This window comes from Coturnix japonica, chromosome Z (genome assembly GCF_054131305.1).
Source record: "Coturnix japonica strain WE chromosome Z, WE-NBRP24, whole genome shotgun sequence".
Taxonomy (NCBI): domain Eukaryota; kingdom Metazoa; phylum Chordata; class Aves; order Galliformes; family Phasianidae; genus Coturnix; species Coturnix japonica.
In genome coordinates, this window is record NC_140702.1 from 47,232,328 (window position 1) to 47,252,376 (window position 20,049).

General features: G+C 40.7%; 1 protein-coding gene and 1 long non-coding RNA gene across 17 annotated transcripts in view; one reads left to right on the top strand and one right to left on the bottom strand.

Moving 5' to 3' along the window:
• Positions 1-4,614: 4,614 nt before the first annotated feature.
• LOC107306107 (uncharacterized) lies at positions 4,615-6,995 on the bottom strand. 2 transcript variants are annotated; one of them, XR_014939210.1, is made up of 3 exons: positions 6,788-6,995; positions 6,299-6,353; positions 4,615-6,224 (listed from the first exon to the last, which is right to left on the bottom strand). It is a non-coding gene; the product is annotated as an uncharacterized LOC107306107 (long non-coding RNA). The 2 variants fall into 2 exon arrangements; XR_014939209.1 differs by having other exon boundaries at positions 6,299-6,983.
• Positions 6,996-7,026: 31 nt separating this feature from the next.
• BRD10 (bromodomain containing 10) overlaps positions 7,027-20,049 on the top strand; it is a 60,971-nt gene continuing 47,948 nt past the window's right edge. For 5 of the 15 annotated variants that reach the window (XR_014939208.1, XM_085528410.1, XM_085528416.1 and 2 more), the window contains exons 1-3: positions 7,027-8,226; positions 12,434-12,634; positions 15,806-17,235. Coding sequence is in view for 10 of the 15 variants with exons in the window: in XM_085528410.1 (XP_085384536.1) it covers positions 7,685-8,226; positions 12,434-12,634; positions 15,806-17,235 (2,173 nt within the window). In the remaining 5 variants the exon portion in view is untranslated. Of the gene's footprint in view, positions 8,227-12,433; positions 12,635-15,805; positions 17,236-20,049 lie in introns of those variants that run through there. The other 10 variants (XR_014939207.1, XM_085528412.1, XM_085528411.1 and 7 more) reach the window with 6 other exon arrangements.

Here is a 20,049-nt window from a genome sequence, read left to right on the forward strand (position 1 = left end):
ACTTTTGTTGCTTGAAGGTTGAAGTTTTTCGTTGTGGCTTGCCAGGATAGCCAGGACCGAATGAGGTTTTTACACTTTCTTTGGAAGTGTTGATTGAGTCGTTTGGTCTTTTGTGTAAAGGAGTGTTTTGAACAGTTGTTGGTTTTGTTAAGTGTTTGCCTCTCTAAGGAGATAAGGAATCACCTCCTCCTCCCTCAGCGTAGATTTCGTTGCCTGTAGAAACAGTTAAAGCAACCCAGGAACTCGTGAAAGCTTTGCAAAACCAAATTGGAAATCTAGAAGTACAATTGGAAAGAGAGAGACATAATTCGGCCTTGTTACAAATGGCTTTTAAGGAAATTTTAACATATAAAGATATGGGTGACACTGATATTCATGGTGCACCACAAGAAAAACAGTCCCAGCTTGCTTTCTCTGCAGGAAGGTCTCTGTTGGTCCAGAATGGCTGTCACGTTGGTTCCCTCTGAGCTGCCTCCTGCAGTCTCCAAATTTGGAAACATAGTAAAATTTTACTTCTGCTTTACCTCCTATTGCTAAAGAAGACATTTAAAGGATATCTATGGTTTCTCAGCCATCTATGCTACAGAACATAGTGTGCAAAACAGTTTACAGCTTCTAGAATTTAGAAAAATATAATGCCTCTACAGCTTAAAATTCAAGGATGCTTTCTTTGTCAGTTTATATAATTAATTATTGCACAGCTGACAAAAAGGAAACCTTGGATGAAAGATCCTCAGGAGAAAATAACTTTGCCAGTGTTTTTCAGTGTTTTCACGCTCCTCCATTACCTGTTTCTGTACTGTTAGGTAGAAATAACCCTTTTTTCTTCATCCCACACCTTGACACAGGTAGATTCAGACCTGCAGCAAAATCACCCAGTGGTTTATAAGCACATTATAATTCATCCAACCCAAACAATTCTCTGACTGCAATGGAACAGTGCTATCTTCTTTATAAGAAGGCTATTGTTCATTTTAGAAAGTTGAGATAGGCAACAGCTGGAGCCAGAAAAAGAATGTGAATTCATTATTTTTGGAGTAGATGTTCGTAAATTATTTCACAGATATTCCGGGTATTATGTATAGATCTTTGAGGATCTATTATCTGTCGTAAAAGAAAAACAATGACAGCAGGTTAAATTACAGAATTAAAACTTATTTATGTGTCCTGCAATTCATCACATTCTGCAACATTAGCAGCCACTAGATGTTCATTTATGGCTTAATAACACTGACTCCAGTCTGAAGTCAAATGCATAGGCATTGCCAGTCCATGACATAACATCAGTACTTTACATAATACCCAAGTCGAGAAAGTGCCTTGACTTCTGAAAAGGCTAAACATGAACACTGTCAATGGATGCCTTGTTGTGCTATGAGTCTAGCTTTGACCCTGACTGCCAGAACTTTCAGTGAACAAATTAACAGACAGTAGTTTTGGGACAGCCCTTGATAAAAGCATTAGCTGCAACAGCACTGATATACAGTAAGTGCTACCAAAAATACGTGCTATCCCAGTTATTCTTTACAAAAAGGTGAGGCACAGCGCTTACCAGGATGTCCTTACCTACCAGGAGCAGAAGGAGTGCAGCTTCCCATCACTTATTTCTCTTCATTCTCTTTTTCTTTCTCTTTTCTTCTCCATTCTGCTTCCCTAGATATCTTCCTTTATATAACTTCAGCTGTTTCCCTCCCTGGGGTGATGTTTAACACAATTTGAGTGGAGAGCTGAGAGCAACAGTCATGTACGTTTAGCATCTTCTAAATGCTCATTATAATTTGTAGAGTTAAATTTTAATATTAATTTCAAGGTTAATGAAACAAAAGTTTCATTCGGGGCACTGTTGCCTTGGAAATTCTTTGTCAAAACTGTTTATCACCTTATTCCTGCAACCTTTTGCCAAACCAGGACTATCTTGCAGTGGCTAGACTCCCCTCATTTGGCTGTTTTTCACATCAGACTTGCAGGTTTCCACCTCACAGTTTAAACAAGAAATGATCAGGTGTCTGTGTTTTAATGCCTTATGTGAAAATCTCACATGCCCATAGAAATGTGGGTGCTTTCATACTCAGCCTAAAATATTCTCTGCAGGTCCCTGAATTTGACCTGCTAAGTCCCAAAGTCTAAGACTTTACCCAGCAGTCTGAGGCAGGGAATACTGGTCGTATTTGATAGATGCCTTTTATCCTCTACCTTTTGCAAACTGCAATTACAGTTTACAGTGGTTTGGGGTTTTTTTGTTTGTTTTCTGCTGAGTATTCCTTCCAAAGCATAATTCACATTTCTCCCTCAAGGAAAACTCTTATCCATCTGATACTTGAACTTTCCCCTAAAACTTCATGCATCGTGAGTAACAATAAAACTGCATTTCCTGCCATTTATTTCTGGTAGCATACAGATGAGTTCATTCCATGTACCATTCTGCCTTTCAGAGAAGATCATGCGGACTCACATTTTCAATTTATTTTTAATTGTTAAAATGATACAAATCTGTACAATGGCATTAAATTTTTTTTTAAATTATTATTATTTTAAAATAAATTTGTGTATGCCCACTGCAAGTGTTAAATTCAGTAAGTATGTTTATCCATAAGTATGACTCTTCTGATATGTTAGTGATTGCTCCTACAGTTAACACCTGGTGTGGCAAAACACACCTCTCTTTTATCACTGTTACATATTTTCTACAGTTCCTGTTTGCTTTTGCTGGTAATGGAGTTCCAAGTCTAACTGAAAGTAGGACATAGTTTTAATGCCACAGTGCACTCATGTGGCAACACTTTCAAGTACATCAATGGACTATTTTGGGATTGGTTAAGCTGAATGTAATTTTTTTTTTTAATTATAGAAGGCAAAATAACACATGAAGGTTTTTATAGGTGGACACTGTGTTCTGCTTTCTACTAAAACTCATTTTAGACACTTTTATTAAAATGAAACAACCCTACATAGTTGAAAGCTAAATATACATTGAAAACAACTACTGTCATTTTCTTAAGCATACAGTATATGTGAAGAAAATCTTCATTGTGAGGGTGGTGAGACACTGGAACAGACTGCCCAGTAAGATTGTGGGTGCCCCTGGATGCTGGATGGGGCACCCAACCTGGCCTTGAACAACTTCCAGGGATGGGACATCCACAGTTTCTCTGGGCAGCTGCGCCAGCACCTCACTGACTTCAGTGAAGGATTCCTTCCCAACATCTAACCTAACCCTCCCCTCATCTAGTATAAAAATGTTCTCCCTTGTTCTATCACTATCTTTGTGTAAAAGGACACTCTATTTTGTTTATGAGCTCCCTTCAAGTAATGGAAGGTTGTAAGGAGGTCTCTTTGAAGCCTTCTCCTCTCCAGGCTGAACAAGCCCCACTCTCAGACTACATTTGCAATAGAGGTGTTCCAGCTCTCTGATCATCTTGTGGCCCTCCTCCAGACCTGTACAAACAGCTTCACATCTTTCTTGCATTGGGCTCCCAGACCTGCATGTTGTACAGCAGAGGAGAGGAGCATCTAAGGAGAGTAATCACTTCCCTTGCCCTGCTGCCCATCTTATACATGTCTCAGCCTTGATGGTAAGAGGTGTCATGGGTCCATTGAGCTAGAAATAACTCACCCTCCCTGTAGCATGTCCAAAGAGGGGCATCAAAGCTGGTGAAGGGCCTCAAGCACAAGTCTTATGAGGACAGTCTAAGAGAACCAGGATTCTTTAGTCTGGAGGAGGCTCCAGAGAGACCTTGTTGCTCTCACCAACTGCCTGAAAGGAGGCTGCGGTGAGGTACCTCTTCTCACATGTAAATAGTGATAGGACTAGAGGTAACAGTAACATTGCACCAAAGGAGGCTCAGATTGGATACTAAGGCAAATTAATCTCAGAAAGAGCGGTAATGCATTGGAACTGCCAGGGAAATGGTAAAATGAGCATCCCTGGAGGTTTTCAAGAAAAGGGAAGACATGGCAAATAGGGAAACAGTGGACATATTTTAGTGGGCACGGTGATGATGGGCTGATGACTGGACTACATTGTCTTACTGGTCTTTTCCTAAATTAACAATTCTAACATTCTGTGATTTAGAATGATCCACCTGGTGATGATTTTGATGTCCTTCAGTGGTACGATTCCTGGGTACTTAGGCATCTGCTCAACATACTTTTACAACAATGTTCTTTACCCATGCAGCAATATCTTTCCACAGTGCAGCTGCCAAGATGGGTTTGCATTTGCACTACCTATTGTTCTGCTTCCACTGCTGTAATAAATGGGGCACCTGACACTACCCATGAACTAGCAGAGGCAGAACACTGGCCACAGGATTGTTAAAGGGTGAGTCAGTCTTGCTGATTATTCCCTGGCTCTTCAGTTGGCAAATCAACTTATGTATGAGGATCAAGGAGACTCAGCACCACCAGTGCACTGTTGTGGTGATCAGCACCCCCTGTTCTTCAACTCTAAGCAACCTCACACAGAAGGATTCTCTAAGAGATAAGACAAAGTAGATAACAGTTTGATGTCCCCCATCTCCAAGGCAGCTATACTAAAAGTGTTCACAGTGCTACTCTTTTGTGACCTTGAAGTACCCGCTTCTGAGGTAACCTACACCAAAGATTCACGGAGTCTCTGGGCCAGCCACAATAGTTTATTTTGTCAGTCATTCACAATTAGGCTCACTTCAGCTTCCAACAGTTAGCTGTTGAGATTGCCCTGTCAGTCCAGAACTAGATATATGTTCTGCCCCATTGTAACTTCATGGCATTAGGGTACACTGTATGCCAATGCCCAATAGGCCCATATACTCCTGTGGTTCTGATATATGAGACCATCAAATCCATATGGTCCAACAAACTCAACTGTCTCTTTCCTGCATCTGGCTGGAGGCAGGACCTCTCTAATCTTAGTTATTGTATTCCTAACTCTCTTCATGTGGATGTAAACCAAAAGCTTTGTTTTCAAGCTCAGAAATAAGATTAGTCCGTCTTCTCTGTCTTGGAGACTGCTCACTGGTGACTGGAGTGGCCATTTTCCTGGAAGAATCTGCTTCTACAGTTGTTTTTCCTCGCAGCTCATGTTCCCACACCTCTAGGGTTGAGGCGAGTTTTCTATCTTCATATCTTCTCCATGTTCACACAAGTAAAACCACGTGGTGGCACTGGTGTGTACCCACTATATCTTCTCAGTTGAACTGAAAAATGCTTGCTTCTGCTAACTGAGATGCTGGTCTGTGTAGGAGGGGAGGAAGACATATTCCATATGAGTTGCTGAATCTCCTGGGGGCAGTTTATCCACAGCTGAAATACAGACCCATCTGGAGGAAGAGAGACTTGCTTCGTATTGCCAGTTGGTTGCCAATTCATTCACTGTTTGTTCATCTCTATCTTTCCAGGTCATTACTGTCAGTGAGTTGGCATACAGCAATCGAACTCTGTACAAACTTCCACCACACAAACTGCATGCACTAGATGCTGCCTGAATTTGCAGATAATTGATAGTTGTTCTGGTCAACATTATGTACCATCCCCAGCACAGCTAATTCCCTGAGATACTGGATGTTTCCTTCCACATTGTTTGTTGCCTGGCTGACATGTAATATTGTCCCTGCAGGAATACTTTCCTTCCCAGCTGACAGGAGCTGCATCAAGAGGAGGAGAAATCTTTCATATTTTGCAAACATTTTGTCAATGCCCACTTTCCTAGGAAGGAATCCTGGCTCCCACACTCACTATATCTCCCCATTCTCCCAGCATCAGAGCAGCCAGGTGACTGCATGCTTGCCTGGATGACAGCAAAATCTTTCTGCATATCTCACAGCTCACCCAAGGATAGGCACCATGTAGTTACTGACTCATCTATAACTTCTGCCTCTTCCTTCCATTTTCATGATAAACCTGACATGGATTAGCCTTCCTTATCATCTTCTTCCTTTCATAGTAATGCGTTGACTTTCACATCCATTGTTTCTTCTTGTGGGCTGGGGTAAGGGATGCTGGCACAGGTTGGTTCTCTGGTTCAGCACAGAGCCTGTCATGGGGATTGAGTCAGATTCAGAGGGATTTTATTCCTTTTGTAGATGCAGAATAGTGTTGAACAGTGTTTGGTAGGTGCAGGCCAGACTCCCAACACAGTGCAGGTAGCTGTAAATCTTTGGCTTTTCCAGGATCAGAGCAGACCTTTTTAAAACATTCTGTCAGCTTTTTAGGATTCTGAACTTGTCCAAGGGTGAGTTCCAGACCTGTGGGAGGTGATAATCATGATAGACACCTACCTATGTCCAGTTACATACCTTGCAACCTACAACCATCCTACCTCAGGGTAGATCTTGGGATGTTATTTTTGAGCAGTTTCTTAGCCAATAATAAAACTGGAAAGACAAAGCCATAAGAACATGTTAGTTTGAATATCCTAGGTATACTCAGCATTTTCAAAAACTTTTTTAGGTAACCTGGAGTAGAGAGTGTACTCTAAGAATTTATGGAGTAAAGTTTCTGAAGTGCAAGAGTGATGGCATTACACAGTACAAATACAAATTAAATCTGTGACTAGTACAGCACGAGCACATTCTATGTACTAACTGGCAAAAACACAGATAAGCCAAGAACAGCCCTCAGAGACTATTAAACCACCTGACTGGAGTTAAGAAAAACAATCTCAAAGCAAGTAAACTACACTGTGAATAGCTATTGAGCTCCTACACTGCTTGTAACCATTTTGTTTTAAGCCCAGCTGGTAAGATCCGTCCTTATCTCAGCTCTTTGTGTACCAAATTGAGTGCCAAAAGGATTTCTGTGGTTTTACCTATCAGGCAGCTCAGCACCACACCCCACATGTGACAGGGGATAGAGCTGAGGGGGAAAAAAAAGCGGAACTCCTCAGTTGAGATAAAAACTATTTGTTACGATGGGAGGCCCCGATACACCCCACACACAAAGCAATCCCCGGCCCCACACAACGCCCGCCCCAAAGCACCACAGCAGTCGCCCCATGATGACGCAACTCACCTGGCGCTCCAAACACCCCTCCCGCCCCGCCGGGCGCATGCGCGCTGTGTGAGAGCCGCGTCCCTTTCTCTGCGCTGCGCTGGGCTGCAGCGCCCCCTGCCCCGCGTGCCGCCAACGGGCCGTAACGGCCGCCGACAACCGCCGCCTCGGGGTGGGCAGCGCCGTGAGGAGGAGGCGGGGAGGGGAGGCGCTCACCGGGGGCTGTCCGGGCTGTGAGCGGCGGCACCGCGCCCGCCTCCCTCCTTCCCACCCCCCCCGACCTCGTGGGGGATCGGCGGGAGGAGGAGGAGGGGGCTCGGGGCGGGGGATGCGCCGTGCCCGTCGCCGGGGGCGGCCCCTGAGGGCGAGGGCGCGGCTGAGCGGCGGGCGGGGCCTTGCGCGGGGCCGGGCACGGCAGGCGGAGGCCGGGGAGAGGCGGGCCCAGCCGGCTGCCGGCCGCGGCCGCTTCCTCCTCCTCTTCCTCCTCCCCGGCGGCCGCCGTCCTCCCCGCGGTGGTGGTGGGGGGCAGGGCTGGGGCCGCCGCAGGGGGAGCGCGGCGAGGGCTGAAGCTCGTCTCTCTGCCTAGGTGAGCCCGATGCGGATCCTGCGGCCGGGCGAGGGGCAGCGCGGCCCCTAGCTGGTGCTCAAGAGCCGGCCCGCGGCTGGCGGCGCCCCTGCAGCCGCCGAGGCCCTGTGCGCGCGCGGGGAGGCAGACATGGACTCGGCGCGGCCTGCCGACGCCGCGGAGCAGACGGCGGAGCTCGCCGCGGGCGGAGACCTTTCGGCGGAGCGGGCCTCGGCCGGCCGCTCTCGGCGCCGGGAGGAGCGGCCGGACGAGGATGGAAGCGACGCGGGAGAAGAGAGCGGCGGCTGCTCGTGGGAGCAGAGCCTGAGCCCCGAGCTGCAGCAGGGATACCGCATCCTGCGCGAGTTCCTCCTGGAGAAGCACCGGCCTCTGACAGCGCCGTTTTTAAAGCCGCTCGCGGATCAGGAATGCGTGAGGGAAGAAGGAGGAGCCGGCTCCCTGTCGGGGCATACTAGCAGGCACTCCGCTCAGCAGTCACCGGCTGGAATGTGGCTGCTGAAGATGGAAGAGAAATTCTCCAGCGGGCAGTACGCAGGGATAGCAGATTTCGTGGGTGACTTCCGGCAGATGCTGGAGACGTGTTACCGGTTGCACGGAGTGGATCACTGGCTGTCCAAACAGGCCCAGAAGCTGGAGATGATGCTGGAACAGAAGCTGGCGCTGCTGTCTCGGTAGGTGTAGAAAACTCTGTCGAGAGTCTGGTATATGCCTTTTACATTAAGTAGATTATGCAGATGTGTTTCTTTTTGGAAGGTAACCTCTTATATATGTAGGTTATATATGAAGGTTCTTATATGAAGGTTCCTCTTTATATGTAAAAAAGAAAAGAAAAGAACCCAATGATATTTAAAAAACAAAAACCAAAAAAACCAGAAACCTGAACTCCAGAACCATGGATGGTTTTAAAAACAACATTTGAGTGATTCCCAGTAGGATCAAACCTTCAGGTTCTCAGTTCTGCCACAGAGAGGAATGGTGCCTACTGGTGCTATTCAAGTCTTAATTCAAAATGTTTTGGACTTTCTGAAGCTTGACATACTAAAATGCAAAATAGGGCTTAGCATTTCCTGACTAAGATTTTGCATCTGAAAGAAGCCTTTTAGGAACACGGAGACACAGTTGTTTGGACAAGATGTCAAACGCTCCTTTCTTTATTTTATGCTGGCTGAAAGAAGTGCTGCCATGTATGACTGCCTCTGTATGACTGTCTCTTTAAAATTAATACCATTCTCAGCTAAAATACATTATAAATTTTATGCAGTTTTAGTAGTCTTCAACAGTTGTATTACCTTTAAGTAGGAATAAAATGTTGGGCCAGAGTACCTACTTTGAAATGGATAATTTAGTGTCCCTATTTTTGGAAATGATAAAGTGGAAAATAACACCTAGTGTTTATAGTCACAGATTTAAATAGTAAAATATAAATTGTGATATGTTAAAGTATAAATTACTGGCAGGAACTTCCTTTAAGCCAAAGCTGCTGAGTTTGAAAAGATTTTGAGCATAATAGTTCAAAGTCCAATTTAAGTCAAACTGAAATTTGTTTTCTCTCAAGTTTGACACAGGCACATGTGTGTCAATCACATTAAAGCTGTGGTGTCTGAAAACACCACTGAAATGTCTACTGGTTTTCTGTGTGGCTTAATATTTTACATGTTAAAATTCCCAAAAGATTTTTGGGAGAGGGTTAAGGTGAGCAAGAAGGAATGGTATTAGCAGATATGTAAAGCTGTCCATGTCCGTCAAGCTTAAACTTGCTAGTGACACAGGGTGTTAGTGCCAGCTGGTAAGAAGAACCTTGCTTGTGTAGTGGGAACACTTGTGGAGTGTGGGGCAGAGCTCAACAGAATAAGTCACTGTGAATGTGAGCTGTGTTGGTGTATCAGCACTACACGTTTGAAACCTGTGCCTAGCAGCAGTTGGGAGTAGAAAGGAAAGAGCTGAACCTAATAGGGTGTGGGCTCAAGAAAACCACCTGTATTGATTAAAAAAACAAACGAACAAACATCCTGTCGTAAAGCTATTAACTCTGGAATAAAAATACTTAATCAAATAGGATTTGAAAGATTTATCCCATATTCATTTCTGTATGTAGTATGAGACAACATCTCAGCTGTATTAAATGCAGGAGTGTTTTGTGGAAGCCTCTGCTGAATTATGTTACTCTCTTTGATAGGATGATGATGACTCGATAGGATGTGAGAGGGCTCAGTGCTTTTTTATTAGAAATTACGTAAGATAGCAGAGTCAAATTATGCATTGTGCCGTCATATAGTCTTTATATATAAACTTATGCTTACTAAAAATGCAATTACTGTTGTTATTCTTTAAGAATTGCAAATGCTTTGTTTCAATTAAAAATATTGAACAGGCTAAAAATTATTATACCTTTATCTATAGGGTAGAATATCTTATACTAATGCATCAGAGATTTATAAGAATACGTTTTTTAACAGTCTGTGTGCATGGTTAAAGTCATAGGCAGGCTGCCACCCACCAGCTCAGGCTCCCCGTCCAACTTGGCTTTAAATGCTTACAGGAATGGGGTATCCACAGCTTCTGTGCCAGTGCATCACCATCCGATGTGTAAAAATGTTTGCTTCCAACATCTGACTTAAATTTTTCAGTTAAAAACCATTCTCACTTGTCCTATCACTATCAATCCATGTGAAAAGTTGATTTCCTGCATGTTTGTAAGGTCCCTTTAAGTATTGCAAGACCCAGTGAGGATTCCCTGGAGCCTTCTCTTTTCTAGATGGAACAAGCCCAAATCCTTCAGCCTTTCTATGTAGGGGTGGTGCTCCAGCACTCTGATAATTTTTGTGTCCCTGTTTTGGACCTTTCCCAAGAGCTCCATGTCTTTCATGTGTTGTGGGCACCAGGCTTTGTTTGATTCAGTGCTCTGGTTGGGTCCATATGAAATCAGAGCAGAGGAAGACAATCATCTCCCTGACCTGCTTACACCCCCTCTTTTGATGCAGCCCGGGATACAGTCGGTACACATTGTTGACTCCCACTGTGCTTTTCAACCACCAGAACCCCTAAGCCTTTCTCTGCAGTGCTGCTCTCAATGAACTGGCTGTGAATGCTCTGTCACTGGAGATGTTCAAGACCAGGTTGGATGGGGCCCTGGGCAACCTGGTCTAGTTCTGGAGCTTGATGGCCCGGCTTGTGGTAGGGATGTTGGAACTTGATGATCCTTGGGGTCCCTTCCAACCCAAGCCATTCTATGATGCTATGAGTTTTCCCCACCTGTACACATATCTAGCATTACCCTTACACGAGTGCAACACCTTGCACTTGGCTTGTTGAATATCTCTAGGTTTGTGTGGGTCCACTTTTCAAGCTTGTCTGGGTTCTTTTGGATGGTATCCCCCTTTTCTTTTTAGTATCAACTGCATCACTCGGTAGCGTTAGCAAGCTTGCTGAGAATGCTCTCAATCCCTGTTTCTAGGTCGTTGATAAAGATACTGAAGAGCACCTGTCCCAAGACAGACCCCTGGGGCACACTACTCTTGACTGGCCTCCACCTGGATAGAGAGACATTTACTTTAACTCTCTGTCTGCGACCATACAGTCAATTCCTACGGGTATAGTCCACCCTTCATTTCTCTTCAAGCTGGGGATAAAGATATGGTGTCAGAGGCCTCCAGGAGGACAACATCATTTGTGCTTCCTTTTTCTACTGATGTTATCAGTCCATCATAGTCCACATTGGTTAGGCAAGATCTGCCCTTGGTGAAGCCATACTGACAGACTCCGGTCCCCTTCTTGTCTTGCACATGCCTTAACAGCTTCCAAGATGATCTTTTCCATGATCTCCTCATGCACAGCTGTGAAGCTCACTGGTCTGCCATTCTACAGTTCCTTGTGTTGTTCTGTTCTTAAAAAATGGAGTAATGTTTCCCTTTTCCCAGTCACTGAGGGCTTCATTTGACAGCCATGACTTTTGGAATATGGTGAAGAATGGCTTGGCAAACACATCAGCCCATTCTTTCAGGACCCTGGGATGCGTATCATTGGGACCCATAAATTTGTACACATTTAGTCTCATCAGGTGGTTTTGAACTTGCTCCTTCCTTACTCTCCCAAAGTCCACGTAGAGGGTTGGGGGCAAGACAGTGGTGGAAGGACTGACTGCCTGTGAAGGGTAGAGCGAAGGTCTTGTTCAATACTTCAATCTTCTACATGTATTTTGTTGCCATTTCTCTTTTTGTTTATCTGAGTGGTATGCTTTCCTTTGCCTTATTTCTTAGCAGTGTACCTGTAGAATCCCTTGTTATTTTCACATCCCTTGCCAAGTTCAGTTCCTTCTGTACATTGGCTTTCCCTATCCCAGTTTGCTTCACTTCACAGCAGTGTTTACCTCAGTCTTCCTCATCAAGTAGTTCAGGTGCAGCAGTGTTGGCTGTATGATTTTCAGTTACTATTTAGAGAGAATTATCTTAGAGTAGGGAGTGATTTTAAGGAGAGGTTGGATTTTATTTTATTTTCTTCCCTCTTGTTTTCAAAGGTTGTGTGATAGGTGTTACTTAGAAAGTTTTTACTACAGTACTTTAAAATACAGCACAGTATGAAATGTTATTACACAGCCACCTATGCTGTGCATTTTTACATCTTTTTTTTTTTTTGAAAATATTTAATAGAAATAAGCTGCACCTTGAAGAAGGTGACCGCAAAAAAGGCATACATTTTTTCAGTAGCTTTAGATATCTTCTGAAAACTGTGTTTTCTTAAGTATTGCAGAAGTATTTTCTTTCCAAATATTTCTCTATTTCTGTGACTAAATGTTCTTTATCTGTGTATGGTGGCATAGGCATTGTAATGCAATAGTTAAGGAAAATTGTAATTGTGGATTGACTTTGTTTTTCTTTCTAGGCATTTAAGGGAGAAAACGTCAATAGCAGTAACATCTAGAGGATCCTATGGTCTAGAAGATGAGAAAGGAGCACCATGCACTTCAACAAGACGTCGTTCCACACCTCGCAACTTAGTAGGCTTGTCAACAGGCATGTTTGAGTCTGTGATGGTTCAGGTTTTAAGGCAAGAGGAACAGCTGAGAGCAAAAGAAGAAAAGAGGTAAAAGGAAAAAATGTTTTTTGGTCAAATAATCATACAATCTTAATATTCCTTTTGCTCCTTTGCATCACTAAGCTTGGTAGTGTTATTTGTCTTCAGTAAATGAATGAATCCAGCCTTTAGTATAGTGTATCCACAGAGAAGAAACCAGTTTTTGATTTATCGCCTTCTTGGAAAAAGTACTAAAGCATTATAATCTTTAAGGCTACTATTGGTTTTGAATTTTAAAGCTTTTAATAGTTACTGAACACATCTGCAGCCCAGTCATGGTTTATCTTGCTTCTTACTGGGCTTATTGTTATGCAAAAAAAATCAAACCAAAACAAAAACCAGCAACAACAAAAAGGCAAAAAGATAAAAACCACCAATATAGTCACAGAACTAGACTGTAGTTATGCTTAACTGTACTTCCCTCACTGATGGTCAGAGGCAGACTGCTTCTGCAAGTGCTATTCCTGTTATCTTACCGGTCTTTCATTTTACCTTGTTCATTAGGTAATGAATTTACAATATGTGTGTAGTTAACTCTATGGGATTTTACATTACCAAATCTGATAAATAGTTTTTAACGTTGTGATTCACTTTGAGAAACCGAAGCTCATAAATGTGTACTTTAATAGTAATTTGAGAAACTCTCTGAATATGGAGGGTAATGATAAGACTTTAGGAAATGAAATGCTTCCAACTTTTTTCAAACCTAAAGGTTTTGGAGATTTTTCCCATATGTAATGGAAGCATTTTCGGTTTGCAGGTAAAAATCATTTTCAGCACATCTGAAGCTGTACAGATTGGGATGTGTTGCATGCCAAACAGTGCTTCTTCCCTAGATGTGACTGAGTCTTTCTTCTGATTCACCTCATCCCTTGCAAAAAAATAAAGATCAGTAGAGATTTTATTTTTCTGGTAAATTCTTTTTAACAGTATTCAACTTTGCATTTCACGTCTCTGAACTTGGTCACACTGTAATTGTGAAAGTGTTTTATGAAAAAGTTACAGAAATTGAAAAGGTCTATAAAATTAGCAATACATTATTAATGGAGATCCATATAATATTGACGTCATGCATGTTTTTTTGCAGTATTTTTGTATATGAATGTGCATACTTGAAACACTATGCTGACATACCATTTATCTTTGAATATATATTACAAATTTCTGTGCTTGTTTTGGATTATTGATAAAATTCAGATCACCTTGAATGTATTCTATCTGTTACCAAAAAAAAAATAGCTATTCGCCTTCTTTTTTTGGAGATTGGATACACCAAGTCGCTACAGAGTGTATACTTAGCAAAAGGAGATACACAATTGCTTCCTTGAGTAGTTTATTGCAGTTTACAGTGCCTTCCTTATATAACAACCCATTGAAGTGTTCCTCAGAGCTACAGGCTTGATCTATAGACAGATTTGCTTTTCACTCGCTCTTCATTTCTTGTAATCGTGTTGAAGTTTGCTGACCTGAAACTACGTTTACATCTATTTAAAACTCATGCTGAATTGACCAGGAAAATTCATTTAGAATATGTGCTAGCAAACAATTATCCACATGTTTTTCAGTTGTCAAAGTGTTAATGCAGCGTTTCCAACTGTTTTAATGTATTTTTGTAAAATTTATGGTATTAACTCTAGTCTCAGAACTAAAGCAAGACCTTGATAGATACACATTATTTTATTAATACTGATCGTTTGAGTCTGATTGTTGTTCCAAAGAAAGAATGTCCAATCTGTTGCTGTAATATAGGCAGTTCTGTGTCTAGTTGTGAGTGGGTAAAGTATGTAGGATTTTAATTTCTGCTGTATCAAACTTTGCCTTCCTCCCAGTCTTGCTCTTCTACTGATTTTTTCCCATGAAATAGTGTGCAGTATGATAGCATAACTTGCTTGTATGTGGACAAATCAGTTGTTTTTGTATAGAAGCACCTGTTGTTTACCTAGCTTGCAAGTGAGTGGTCTGCTGAATAAAACATATTCCTTTTCTGGCAGTTAGTCAGCAAATATTCTTTCCAGTTATCAAGCATGTTAGTTGAGTCTGTTGAGCTTCTTGAGTTACTAACTTGCAACCCTGGGATAGGTGAGGTGGCTGATGCTGGTGCCTTGTTAGAAAGCACCCTCATACCTAAAGAAATTGCCTGCTGAAGTCCAAGTTAGCATCTAAACCTTTGCTCTGGATACTCTTATAAGACATGGGCATTTTATGAAATGTTCTCGTGGGCTTTTTTTTTTTTAAAGCATAGAATCATTGAAGTTGGAAAAGACCTCTAAGGTCATGAAGTTCAACTGTCAACCCAATGCCACCATTGGGTTGACACTAAACCACTGACACCATTGGGTTGGCACTAAACCATATTCAAGATTTTCTTAAGTTGCGTATTTTGGAAGACTATCCTGAAATGTGTGATTTTGCTTTTCTGTAGTTAATTTTGTGGAATTCCTACTCTATGTCTATGCATTATCTTTTTATGGGTATACTTTGTAGATAATTTTCTTTCTTTTCTTTCTTGTTTATCCATGTCTTGCACAATCTGTTTTATCTGTCAGTTGATGTATTTTTGTAACCTCCCCCCCGAGTATGCTTACAGAAACAACCTTCTGAGAAAAAAATTGTAAGAAACCTGTAAAAAAAAATTCCTACAAGTATGGTTGTATCCTAGTTCTAACCATTGGAATCTTGTCACTTTATGAGGCAAAAATGTTTCTTTATTATTATAACTTAAATTCTTCCTACTATTAACAGCTGTTGGTGCTTACACGGTTAATGATTATGTCCTATTAGTTACTCTAGAACTAAATTAACACATCATGTGTTGTAGTAAATTAGGTAGTAAGCTAAAGGTGATTGATTACCTGAATTGGAAGCATTTCTTCCTCTTCAACTTATTGCTTTTGACTGTCATGATAATTTTACAAATAAAAGGAAATTGTTTTCTATATTGTAGTCATGTTTTCCTCTTGCTAATGTTTTGTATGGAGTCTGAAATTTTTCAGAAATTTAACAGGCCTCTTATTATCAATAACCTATAAATAATCTAGCATAACCAAAGTATCAGTATGTATTGTGTTCTTTATTACTTCAAAATATGTGTCTATGATACTGTAGTTCAGATTTGTTTTTTCCCTCCTGTTTCTTTTTATTCAACTGATACCTGGATTTTTGTGGACTTTCTCCTAATAGGATGAGAGAGCAAGAAAGAAAAGAAGCAGAAGAAGCTAGTCAGAAGGAAATAGAAGAATGGGAAAAGTCGCTTTTAGCACAAGCAGCACCTACAAGGATGGAGATGATGTGGGAGATTCCAGCTATTGGTCATTTCCTTTGTTTAGCACAACAGATTTTAAACTTACCTGAAATAGTCTTCTACGAATTGGAACGTTGTCTTCTCATGCCTCAGTGTAATGCTTTTTTATCTAAAATAATGACTTCTTTGTTAAGTCCTCCACATCGCAGATCTACATTACATCGCAGGCCAACACTTTCTTACAGGGCTTGGGAAGCAGCACTCAGACAGAAAGTCCAACACTGGTATAATGTTGTAGGGCAGACTGACAATCCGAATAGCTCTGCAGAAAAACTTGGATTGTGTCCACAGTTTTTTAAAGTCCTTGGAGAAGTTAATCCCTTACAAGAAAAACCATTTCATGAGCTACCATTCTACCAAAAAGTGTGGCTGCTGAAAGGTCTCTGTGATTTTGTCTATGAAACACAAAAGGATGTTCAGGATGCTGTTCTGGGTCAACCTATTCATGAATGCAGAGAAGTAATTCTTGGTTATGACTACTTGGAGAACGCGTATGTTCATTTTCCACAGTTTTGTGGTGCAGATGTTCGGATTTACAAACAGAAACCTTTTCAGGCTCCTGAATTCCCATCTCCTCCCATCAAAGTAAAGAAAGTGCCACGTACAAGGGCAGAAAGAGTAAAACATGAATATGTAAGCAAAAGCAATGGAGCTGTCAGCTCTGGCAATAGAGGAGATCTGCTACCTCGTTCCAAGTCAGAAGTAGGGAAAAGTGTGGGTTCCATTGCTAGCTGCCCAGAAAAAGAAACACATTTAGATAGCTTTAGTGTCACTACAGAGATTAAGATTAACTGTGAAATGAAGACCTCAGGAGTCTGTGACATTAAAAAAACTGGTTGTTATAAAGAGAACTTGAGACATTTGATTAGTTCTGGAGAGATTGCTGGCATGACTGATCACTTTAGTTCAGGAGAAAGAAGGCCTGCAGAGAATGGACAAGGCTGCGCGGAAATAGCCAGAGTAAAAGTTGAGATCAGTCCATTCAAAGAGAACACACTGAAAGCTTGCCAGATGCTTGTCAATGGCACTCATATTGACAACCAAGATGCAGACTACAACAAATCTACTAAAGAAATAATGCTGGAGAACTCACTTCGAAGTAATAATAATAAATTAATTAAGTTGCGGGCAAAGAAGAAGAAAAAGAAAAAAAAGAAATTGAAGGATATTCTAAATGAAAATCTGCAGAAAAAACTTGATGACTTGCAAAGAAGACGTGAGGTTCATCTTTATCCATTCAAATCTTACAAATCTGAGATCCAAAGCAAGTTGTTCAAAAAGAAAGCTAAACACAAGAAACACAAGTCTGGTGAGTTGGCATTTTTACCTGTACTAAAAACTAGAGAAATATTGCATTTTGTTTGTTTGTTTTGAAATTTGCTTAGCTGATCTTTCTACATTTTAATTCTTGAAATTGGACAGTGTTATTGCTTTACCTTGTTCAGATGCTAGTTTTTGGTGAAAGTTTCCCTTTCAGTTACACAAGTATATGTTACTGGCTTGCAAGGTGATCGCACCATGATTAATTTGTGTAATGTATCTAGAGAGAACATAACTTGTAAGAATGTGTGTGTTACAAATAAAATCTGGGTGAAATAATACAATTGATTAGCTTCAGAGAGCGTAGCTTGAACTTCTTTTATGCTATGCTATCTCACAGCAATTTTGGAAATATATTTCCCCTTTCTGATAATATTACTTTATTCAAGTTCAGAAAAATGCAGAGTAGTTATATGATGTGATGATTCTAAAATCATCACTGCTAGAGATGTGCAGTCTTAGGTTACCTGTACTGCTCTGGCTGTGGGCATAATCATATTTTTGCTTAATCAATAGAGACTGAGAATTTATGCAGTTGACATTTTTGTCATGCATGTGGACATCAACTAGTTAAGTGCTGTAGATAGGTTGTAGATTTCAGTTAACTTGCTGAAAAACTTTTTAAACAGTTTAAGAACAGTGGAGGTACCAAGTTGTTGCATTGATTGAAATTATTTAGTGGCTGCTATATTTTTTTTGTGAACTACTATAAAATAATCTTGTTGTGTCACGAGTTTAGCTATCTGTTTAAGATTTTAGCAGGCTGCTTCGAACATTGCAACAGGCCTAGTTTTAGAACAGTGTCGACTCATAGGTAAAATCCTCGTTTTCAGCTGCAAAGTAAGCAATGAAAGATCTGCATTTAAAAAAAACATCTTGTGAAGGATAACTACGTTCAGAAAATTGTTGCCAATGTTGTTTAGTTAGAGCTTGCATGGATCGCAGGTATCTGTGCAGAATATTCAAAACAGCTGTCTTACCAAGTCAGTCGTAAACTCCTTCCTCCAAAAAATTTTGGTTACCATAAATTTCATCTGAAAGTAAATTCTAAGAGTTGGAGTTTAATAGTGTTCAGCAGAAGTAATGTGTTTTGCATTGTTAGCTTTCCAAATGTGTTACTGTTTTCATTCACTTTAAAAACAAACAACAAAATTAATAACAACCCAAATTGTAGGTCAGGGTTTTTAATTTAGCAAACTATTGTTTAAAAGTTCCAGGCTGGATGTGGCTCTTGGCAGCCTGATCTGGTGGTTGATATCCCTGCCTGTGGCAGGGCAGTTGAAGCTATGTGATCCTTATGGTCCTTTTCAACCCAGGCCATTCTGTGATTCATTGATTTTATGAAAAGTAAATAAATAAATTTCTGTGACCGTATTTAAATTATACTGCAGTTTTTGCTGTAGACCATGTTTGACAGTGTGTACTTAAAGGCTTCGTTCTCTGAACTGTTGTTTTGAATGATAACCACCACTAGCAAAACAATATCAAGTATGTGCAAGTAGCTTTTGAAACTGCTTGAAAGATGTGATGTCTGTTGTGCTAACTGCCTTTCTTATACACCATTCATAAAAATAAGATGGGTTCAAAATTGCCTGTTTGCTGCAGTCTGGATACTCAATATGCTTAATTGCATGTTAGCTGAACTTTTTTATAGTTAGAAATTGTATTTTATTAAAACTGAGAAGAGAAAAAAACCCAAAACTGAAGTGGTGTTAAGTGAGATGTAAATATGGCTAAGTTGTCTTTTAAGAAGTGCATTATTAACAGTTCTCACAGAATAATTGTATTTATAAGAAAAATATATTCTAACATAATTGAAGCATTGGTGGATTCATCTTCTCAAACCCCACCTGGTCACATGCCTGTTGAAGGGTACCTGTTTTAGCAGGGGGATTGGACTCAGTGATCTCCTGAGATCCCTTCCAGTCCCTGTGATTCTGAATGTTGTGCTGTTTTTTTCCTAAAATTTCTGGTTGGTGGTCTTAACGAATTATTAAATAATTCTTGCTTCTGAGTAGGTCAAAAGCTTAATCTTGCCCTGGAGGAGGAAATAGCATTGCTCACGCTAATGTGGTGAAGAGTAATTTCTAAATATTATATGTATACCAAGTTATTATATATAATACATGTATAATTGCTGTCCTTCAGTTGATACTATCTCAAGAGCAAACTGTCTTCTAGTCAGTTTTCCTTTTTGTGTCTAGCATATGGTGCACTGAATAGTGCAGGAAAAGATAGACATGTCTGTCTTTTCATTACTTACTTATCTTACCTATATTAACCAGTACAGTTATAATTTCATTTTGTTTTCTGAAGTGTTAAAGAAAAAAAACAAAACAACTGGATTTTGTTTGGATCTTTATTCCAAAGACTTAGCAATTACAAGTTTTTATTACAAGATTTACCTAATACTGATTTAATACTGGGACATACTGGAGTTTATTTTTGCAGGTATCATACTTTGTGCTTTATGCTGAATATTTTTAGACTGTGCTTTAGGACACAAATATGTTTCGCAAGCTAGTACTCAAATGCCAGTAAACATATGGGAGCAAAAACTGCTATTCTGTCAATGTTATGTGTGTTTTTCCATGACTTGAAGAGTAAATTCCGCTGTAGGATGCTAGGTGCTTCTGTTTTTCCAGCTCCTTATTGTATTGTAAGGAATTTAATATTGTCAGATGTTGTTTAATTAATGCAGAATATAATAAGCTTATATTTTTGTTAGGAGTAAGTTTCTGTAACAGTAGACCAGTGTATACAGAGAAATAATGCCATCTGTTATCTGAACTTAGGTTTTAAT